General features: G+C 55.5%; 1 protein-coding gene across 1 annotated transcript; it reads left to right on the top strand.

Moving 5' to 3' along the window:
• Window positions 1–408: 408 nt before the first annotated feature.
• LOC136539604 (indole-3-acetic acid-amido synthetase GH3.8-like) lies at window positions 409–2742 on the top strand. Its single transcript, XM_066531562.1, has 2 exons — window positions 409–881; window positions 1056–2742. The coding sequence occupies exons 1-2, from the start codon at window positions 439–441 to the stop codon at window positions 2467–2469; spliced, it is 1857 nt and encodes a 618-aa protein (XP_066387659.1). The 5' UTR covers window positions 409–438; the 3' UTR covers window positions 2470–2742.
• The last annotated feature ends 6999 nt before the right edge of the window (window positions 2743–9741 follow it).

Genomic DNA, 9741 nt, shown 5'->3' with positions numbered 1-9741 from the left:
AACACGAACACCATTCGCAGCAAGCAAAATCTTGCGTTTCTCTTGCGCAAGAGAATCTGCTCTTCTGGAATGCCGATCACTACTGCTAGTAGAGAGTAGAGTAGTAGAGTAAACAGCCAGCACTGCCGACCAGGTACCTCCCGACGCGACACGGGTCCCCACGCTGCCGCCCACGGACCCGACACACCTCGCCGTCACCGTCGTGCCCTCCGGCTCCCGCCCAACTATATAAACCGCCCTCCGCCGCCGCTCCCAATCAGGGCATCCATCACACGACTACTCCTGATCTCCCTCCTCCTAGCTCGATCGGCTCAACCAACTCCTCCTCTGCTCCTGTTCCATCGACCCCGCTTCGTTCTCTGCTCTTTAATTTTCGCCTTCCTTCTCCTGGTACGGTGGGCTCGATCGATCGGGATCCTTCCCATTTGATTCGCATAGATGGCGGTGATGACCGACATGCCCGCGTCCACGGCGCTGCGTGCGCCGGCCGGGGCCCCGCCGGGCAGCGACAAGGACGCCGAGAAGCTGAGGTTCATCGAGGAGATGACCTCCGACGTGGACGCCGTGCAGGCGGGCGTCCTGGCCGAGATCCTCGCCCGGAACGCCGGCACCGAGTACCTCGCCCGCTGCGGCCTTGCGGGCGCCACCGACCGCGACGCCTTCCGCGCCAGGGTGCCCGTCGTCACGTACGAGGACCTGCAGCCGGACATCCAGCGCATCGCCAACGGCGACCGCTCGCCCATCCTCTCCGCGCACCCCATCTCCGAGTTCCTCACCAGCTCTGGGACTTCGGCCGGCGAGCGCAAGCTGATGCCGACCATCAAGGAAGAACTCGACCGGCGCCAGCTGCTGTACAGCCTCCTCATGCCCGTCATGAACCAGTAAGTTTACTCATCAGTAGGTACTACTAATAATTATTGCAGGACACTGTAGATTATACTCCTACTACTGATCTGGCAAACAAAGATGATAGCTACGGATCATGGGAAAAAGCGTGGCATCATAATTGGCGTGTACTGATCGATCGATTGCAATTGCAACCTGATGACTGACAGGTACGTGCCGGGGCTGGACAAGGGCAAGGCGCTCTACTTCCTGTTCGTCAAGTCGGAGACGACGACGCCCGGCGGCCTCACGGCGCGTCCCGTGCTTACGAGCTACTACAAGAGCGAGCACTTCAAGAACCGTCCGTTCGACCCGTACCACGACTACACGAGCCCCACGGCGGCCATCCTGTGCGCCGACGCGTTCCAGAGCATGTACGCGCAGATGGTGTGCGGTCTGTGCCAGCGCCACGACGTGCTCCGCGTTGGCGCCGTCTTCGCGTCGGGCCTGCTCCGCGCCATCCGCTTCCTGCAGCTCCACTGGGAGCAGCTCGCCGACGACATCGAGCGCGGGTCGCTGACCCCGCGGGTGGCCGACCCGTCGGTGCGCGAGGCGGTCGCGGGCGTCCTCCGCCGCCCGGACCCGGAGCTGGCGCGCTTCCTCCGCGCCGAGTGCTCCCGCGGCGACTGGGCGGGCATCGTCACCCGGGTGTGGCCCAACACCCGGTACCTGGACGTGATCGTGACCGGCGCGATGCAGCAGTACATCCCCACCCTGGAGTACTACAGCGGCGGCCTGCCGATGGCCTGCACCATGTACGCCTCCTCCGAGTGCTACTTCGGGCTCAACCTCCGGCCCATGTGCCACCCGTCGGAGGTGTGCTACACCATCATGCCCAACATGGGCTACTTCGAGTTCCTCCCCGTGGACGAGGCGAGCGGCGTGCCGGCGGCGGCGTCGGGCGACGCGGCGGCGGCGCAGCTGGTGGACCTGGCCCGCTTGGAGCAAGGGCGCGAGTACGAGCTGGTGATCACCACGTACGCGGGGCTGTACCGGTACCGCGTCGGGGACATCCTCCGGGTGGCCGGGTTCCACAACGCGGCGCCGCAGTTCCGGTTCGTGCGCCGCAAGAACGTGCTGCTCTCCATCGAGTCCGACAAGACCGACGAGGCGGAGCTGCAGCGCGCCGTGGACCGCGCGTCGGCGCTGCTCCGGGAGCGCGGCGCGGCGGTGGCCGAGTACACGAGCCACGCGTGCACCCGGAGCATCCCGGGCCACTACGTCATGTACTGGGAGCTGCTGGCCACCAGCAATGGCGCGGAGGCCGCCGCGGGCGGCGACGTGCTGGAGCGCTGCTGCCTGGAGATGGAGGCGGCGCTCAACTCGGTGTACCGGCAGAGCCGCGTGGCTGACGGCTCCATCGGCCCGCTGGAGATCCGGGTGGTGCGGTCGGGCACGTTCGAGGAGCTCATGGACTACGCCATCTCCCGCGGCGCGTCCATCAACCAGTACAAGGTGCCCCGCTGCGTGTCCTTCCCGCCCATCGTGGAGCTGCTCGACTCCCGCGTCGTGTCGCGCCACTTTTCCCCGTCGCCGCCGCACTGGGCGCCAGATGCTGCTCCTGCTCGCCGCTCGTCCGACTAGACGACGTCCGATCGTGTAGGCGTGCAGTGTTTAGTGAGTGATCGTGTCAGGCCGGGGGGCAGTGATGACACGCATGATGCCTGTGTCAATTATTAATTAGGCCAGTCGTTGTTTCTGAGGAGGTAGATGAGGGGTGTCGAGTACGTGCTATGTAATGTGGGTGTGGGTCTGCAAGGTGTTATGTTGCTGGGTGTTTGTTAATCACTAGTAGTGCAGTGTTTAGTGAGTGATGATGTCGCTGCTAGTAGTACAAGTACTAGAGTTGTACCCAAACAAGGAAATGTGAGTGTTATTATTAACGTGCCAAGATGGAGAGTCGAGTAGTACGTGCTGCTGCCACTCCGTTCAGTCTAGAGCTCCGCGAGCTTTTTCACTGCTACTAGTAGTAAAACTGAAAATCGTCATGGGTGGTGGAAATCATGATAGATCCAGAGTTGCAGACATGATTAGGCGCTAATAATCAGGTCAGGAGGCATCGTAGACCGGAAAAGTCTTTGCACACATGCCCTCGAGCTGAGCATCAATAGTCAAAAAGGTATCCTGCTACGTCCTGCAGAGAACAGCAGCCTGCAAGTCTAAAGTCTTTGCCCTTTCGCGCCCTGGCACAAGGGTTTAGTGCGTAATGATTCGATATTAGAGAGACAAAAGAGGAAGTGCCCTTTTGATTGGTGCAGCCGTGTTGATCGTCAGTACGGCAGGAGCGGAAAATCTCAGAAGACGACGGAGCAGATTCGTCCGGTCCGCTGGGTCGTGCTCACTGGGCAGTGTGGCGGCCTGTGGCCATGTCCGTCCCGTGGGACGACGCACCTGGACGGACCCCTTTTCTATCGCCCCCGCCAAGCCGAAAGCCAAACTATTCCTACGTATCTTAGACGGTCTCCAGCAGACTATGGATCACATGACCATACTTAAAATACATCATTCACAGAAAAAAAAACACCTAGCAAATATTTACTAGTTGACCATTTTTTGCACCGATAGTTAGCGCCGTTCATGGGGAAGACGCCGTACGTTCACGGTTTTGGTCATCGGATGGCCCACCTTTCCGCCATCTTCGGTATGGTGGGCTCAAGCGATACGACTTGTTTCGGCTCGCTGGAGTTTCCTACACTCCCACCTATTAGGATGTGGGTTCCTACCGTCTTCGATCCATCCCAGGCCTTCCTCTTCGGAAGCCTAGACTTCATCGCCGAACGGCTCAGCGTACTTCACCTCCGCGAGGAGGCACTTGTCCCAGCGCCCATCAGAGGAGCGCCCTCTGTCGACTCCGTGCCACCCGGCGACCTCAACGACGAGACGCCTGCGCTTCGCTTCGAGCCCACGCTTGTTTCAAACCCCACTGTAAGTAACATACATATTGTTCTTTACTCACTATTTACTATCTTCCACCGACTCTCCGGAGGGACCCTGTTATCCCCACCATGATCGCCATGCAACCGGTTCCCCTATGGCCTCACGTCCCGTGGACACGTATGCATGGGGGCTCTGAAAGATGCTGACGTCGCTCCTTCTCACATCCGAATTCGTGGGGATGGCAGGCAACGCTCGCGCCTCTTTTCCACGACCTCATGGATGACGAGGATGAAAGCGACGGCTCCAGCATCGGCGACGTCGTGGCACCTAGCCACCCTCTGTCTCGAGAGTGCGCTATGGCGGACGCTCCGAAACACCCGCCGGTGGTAGTAGAGTCCCTACAGACTCACACCCCTCCAGACCCTCGTGCGGAGGCCCTCGCGCGTGCGTAGGAGCACAGCGAGGAGCTACGATAAAGACGGCAAAGCCAACCGCCACCTACGCCACGCGCGCATAACCCGACGAGCGACGCCCGAGGTCGCGCCCGCTAGGTCTAGCGCAACATCATGGATGGAGGGAATGACCCCCCACAGTTTGCTCAGGCTGGCCAGAACATCGCCGCTGCAGCGATGCTTCTGCGCGGCCTTCCAGAGCCTGTCGACCCCTAGTAGCAGGCGGTCCACCAGAACCTCCGGGTGCTGGTTGAAACCACCGCCGTGCAACAGGCGGAGAGCTTCGCATCGCGACACCGACTCGCGGCCTCTCTCCCCACTGGAGGCATGAGGGCGCACCAGTCAAACCGCTCTATCCGCTCACCACTACAGTCTCCGCCGCGTGGAACAAGACATAGCTGCACCACAGCCTGATCCGACGCCCGCTCCACACCGACCACCTGTGCGCGAACAGCTCGGATCGAACCGAGACGCTCGCAGCGTCATCAACAATCGGTGTCAAGCCCGGCATGATGATGACGTCCATCATGCGGCGGTGAGAGTAGGCGGCTTGGGCCCCGGCTAGACCATCGAGGGGAGTGAGGAAACGCGCCCTATGCATGGTCGCCAACCAGATGACCGGAGTCCTAGCCCGGACAGCCCAGGACCATAGGCCTTTGGCCATCGCATCTAGAGAGCGCCGTTCTCACAGCGCTTCCAACCGCCTACCAACATTGCCAAATATACCAGGGAGATGAATCCCGGTATATGGCTCGAAGACTTCTGGCTCGCTTGGCGAGCCGGAGGAGTGGATGATGACCACTTCATCATTCAATACCTCCCCATCTACGTGGAGTATGGCTCGAATTCCTCCCGCATGACAGCATCCGTGAGTGGGTGGATCTCAAGAGGATCTTCATCAGGAATTTCCTGCGGACATATGTCCGTCCTAGGAATTCCTAGGACCTCAATAGCTGCCAGCAGGAGCCCAACGAGTCCCTGTGGGATTACATCCGTAGGTTCTCGAAATGATGTAACTCCCTTCCTGATGTTGTCGACGCGGATGTTAGTGGCACGTTCCTCTCTAGGATAACCTGTGAGTCTTTGATCCACAAGCTTGGCTGTCTAAAGCCCCGGACCACCCACGACCTGCTCGACGTCGCCACGAATCACACCTCTAGCGAGGAGGCGGTCGGAGCAGTCTTTAGTGGAGGCCGAGACAAGGGTATGGCCAAGCGTGAGGACCAAGATGACGACCCCTCCACACAAAGGGGCAAAAAGAACAAGAAGGATCGGCGCCGACCGGCCAACTCCGCTTTGGTCGCCGTGGCTGATCGTGCGGGCAAGCAGCCCCAGCAGGGCCAACCTGACCACTTCGACAAACTCATGGAGAGTCCATGCACCAACCATGCCTACCCCGTCAAGCACCTCTACAAGGACTGTGAACTCCTCAAGCGCTTTCTATAATAGGCTGGCGGACCGAAAGAGGGAAAGGCAAGGAGGCGACGAACAAGAAAGGAGGCATGACAGGCAAGGATGGGGATGGCTTTCTCGATCTTGAGGAATGCCTCATGATCTTTGGGGGATCTGATGCCATCTACTCCGAGTGCCAGCACAAAGTGCGCTACAGAGAGGCATGCGTCGCCGAAACGGCCGTCCCCTCCTTCCTTAGCTAGTTAGAATGTCCAATCACTTTTTATCAGAAGGACCATCCTTCCCACATCACTAGACTGGGTCGCTACCCGCTCATCGTCGACCCCATTATCCGCAAGAAGCGCCTCACCAAGGTGGTGATGGATGGAGGCAGTGGCCTCAACATCCTCTACGTCGACACCCTCGACGCCATGCGCATCCTCTAGTCGGAGCTCTGCCTATTAAGCTCTCCCTTCCATGGCATGATCCCGGGAACGCAGGCATACCCGCTCAGGCAGATTGATCTGCCCGTCACGTTTGGCGATCGAGCCAACTTCCGCTCGGAGGTCCTCACCTTCGAGGTGGTGGACTTCCTCGGGTCCTACCACGCCATCTTGGGGAGGCCATGCTACGCCAAGTTCATGGCTATCCCCAACTAAACCTACCTCAAGTTGAAGATGCCATGACCGAACGACGTCATCACTGTGGGTAGCACCTTCTCATACGCCTACACGTGCGACCACGAGCATTACGAGCTCGCCACTACCGTCATCAACTCAGCCGAGCTCCCTTGGCTCGGAGAATCATTGTCCCTAGTAGTCTCGGACTGCAACAAGCCAACCTCCTCGACTGCCTTCTACCCACTCAAGGAAACTAAGGCAGTGGGGATCGACCCCACCGACCCAACCAAGACGATGAGGATCGGGACCCAGCTCCCGCCCAAATAGGAATGCGAGCTCGCCGACTTTCTATGCGCCAACTGCGGGAGGTCACCGAGCACGCATTATGCCTCATCCCGGGCTCAAAGCCCACCAAGCAATGCCTGCATCGCTTTGACAATGAGAGACGTAGGGCTATAGGCGAGGAGATCGCTAAACTCCTGGCAACTGGATTCATCAAGAAGGTATACCACTCCAACTGGCTTGTCAATCCTATTCTTGTTAAAAAGAAAACTGGGAAATAGAGAATGTGCATTGATTATACTGGTCTCAACAAGGCGTGCCCAAAGGATCATTTTCCTTTGCCACGCATAGACTAGATAGTCGACTCCACCTTAGGATGCGAAATTCTCTCCTTTCTGGATTTGAGCCTGACCAGCTCAGATCACGATGAAAGAGTCCGACCAGCTCACAACCTCATTCATCACCCCATATGGTTCGTACTGTTACGTAACCAAGCCTTTCGGTCTGAAGAACGCTGGCGCCACCTATCAATGGTGCATGAAGCAATGCTTCACCGATCAAAGCAACCCACTCGACCAGCCTAACCAAGTCGAGCAGCCAAAGCCAACAGTCGTCGTCTATGTTGATGACATAGTGGTCAAAATGGCTCAAGCTTGCGACCTGATCGTGAACTTGGCCGCAACATTCGTGAACCTCCGAAGGTTTAGCATCAAATTAAATCCCAAAAAATATGTTTTTGGGGTTCAAAAGGGGAAGCTGCTTGGATACATCGTGTCCGAACGCATCATCGAGGCCAATCCCAAAAAAATCATGGCCATCTCCAACATGGGCTCTATACGCAATGTCAAGGGCGTACAAAGGCTCACCGGTTGCTCGGCTGCCCTGAGCCAGTTCATCTCCAAACTAGGCGAGCGGTGGATGCCTCTCTACAAGCTTCTAAAAAAGATGGATGCTTTCATCTAGACTGAGGAAGCATAGCAGGCTTTGGAGATCCTCAAAGCGTCACTAACGTCGGCCCCAATTCTCATTGCTCCTAAACGGGGAGAACCTCTCCTCCTCTATATCGCGGCAAGCAACCATGTGGTGAGCGCCGCCCTTGTTGTCGAAAGGGAGGAGCCGGGACACCATCTTAAGGTCCAATGACCCATATACTTTGTTGGGGAGGTACTCACCGACGCCAAGGTTCGGTACCCCTAGGTGCAAAAACTTTTATACGCCGTGCTGATGGTGACCCGAAAGCTCCTACACTACTTCACCGACCACGAAGTCTTGGTCATCACTTCATACCCGCTAGGAGACATCGTCCGCAACTACGACATCGTGGGACAGATCTCCAAGTGGGCACTCGAACAAATTGGCCATGACATCAGGTATATCCCCCGCACCGCTATTAAGTCTTAGGCTCTTGTGGATTTTGTCGCTGAATGGACGGAGGTCTAGCTTCTGACCCTAGACGTCACCCATGAGTACTGGACGATATACTTCGATGGGTCCATAATGGCGCCTAACTCAGGGGCTAGAGTGGTTTTGATCTCCCTAGATGGGAGCAGGCTCTGCTACATGATCTACCTCCACTTTTTGGCCTCAAACAATGCCATGGAATACAAGGCCGTCATCAACGGATTGTGCATCGCCATCGAGCTTGGCTCTACGTCTATGGTGACTCGGAGTTGGTCGTCGACCAAGTCATGAAGGATTCTTCTTACAAAAGCCCCCTCATGGTAGTGTACTACCAGGAGGTGTGTAAGCTCGAGGACAAATTCTAGGGGATCGAACTACATCATGCCCCCCGAAAGGACAATGATGCCGCTGATTTTCTCGCAAAATTGACTGCCCAGTGGGTTCCGTCTCCAGATGGGGTCTTCATCAACGACCTTCATGAGCCATTTGCCCGCATCCTGGAAGGTCCAATCTTGGCACACCCCGATGCCAACCTGCCACTCTAGGGCTCTGTCACACCCAATTTTAAGGATAAAATTGAATGCACTAAACTCATGTGTGCCCAGGGATCAGTCACACACACAAGTTGACAAATCATATAAAGTATCATCACGGTGTATCTTACATCACGATTAATAACATCACATAGTCTTACACAACACAGCAGAAGATAAAAGGATAACTCTCTCGTGGAACTCCATCATAGGGAAGGTCAACTAGTTGACCACAAGCCTAATAATCCTCAGGAAACTCCTTATACACGTTGTCATCTGTTACCCATCCAGGATTTTTATCCGAAAATAGAAAGTAAACAAGCGTAAGTACTTCCTGTACTTAACAAGATAACATGGGGTTATAAAGCTCAAAAAGGATGACACAGGTTAACTGCAATTAGCACTTTTAGTAAGTCAAGATTTTATTATCAAGTATTATCAAGTTATGCTTGAGCTCCCATTTATACCCACATAATCGGATATCAGAATCATTTGCATCATATTATCATTGTATACCATCATAAATGAACCACAATGGGTAACCAATTATTCTATGAGTTTTCCGGGCCGCTCGTGACCGTGAGCACGGCTGTTATAACAGTTTGTAACCCTCTGTAGAGGTGGTGCACATTCACCGCGAATCATGATTCCCATATGCCTAGGTTAATTACTCCCATGTCACTGCCAAGGTGAGCGGACAGGGTACACTATGAAGCCATTTCATAGGTTTCTCTAACAAGTTAGGGCCGCTAGGTTTCCTCGGCAGGCAGATGTAGGAACCCCCCTTTCCTATGGCACATATCCATCGCGGTTATACACATAGGAACAAAGGCAGCCCTATACCCAACGTGGCAAGCCCCTTTTGCGCCATGTAGGTAACCTGTAACAAGCTAGAAAAAGTCCTATTACTGAGCTAAAGTCAGAGCCATATGACTCTCACAGTTGCACTGTCAGTCCCAACTTTTGCCGACAGATAAGTCCGTATGGAGGACCGAGAGCAACATGATCAAAAGTCATTTGCACCTTCGCCCTATGGATCAGTTGTTACAAATCATGTTATACTTTTAGTTCCATAGAACCATTAACCATCATGTAGATCATGTTCAGTTAGAGCACTAGCAATCTACCCATATGCAATTAACCCATAGGAGTCAAGGGAACAAGTCATCAAATGACTAGAATGTCCTTATGGTTATCAAAGTTAGACACATGCACATGAGTAAATAATTAAAGTGAATAGGAAATCAAGGTAGGCCCATGCTATACTTGCCTTGGTTCACAAACTCTTACTGGTCCTGC

The sequence above is a fragment of the Miscanthus floridulus genome, chromosome 2 (genome assembly GCF_019320115.1).
Source record: "Miscanthus floridulus cultivar M001 chromosome 2, ASM1932011v1, whole genome shotgun sequence".
Classification (NCBI taxonomy): Eukaryota; Viridiplantae; Streptophyta; class Magnoliopsida; order Poales; family Poaceae; genus Miscanthus; species Miscanthus floridulus.
Note: the sequence above shows the minus strand (reverse complement) of the source record. Positions and strands in the feature narration are given on the sequence as shown.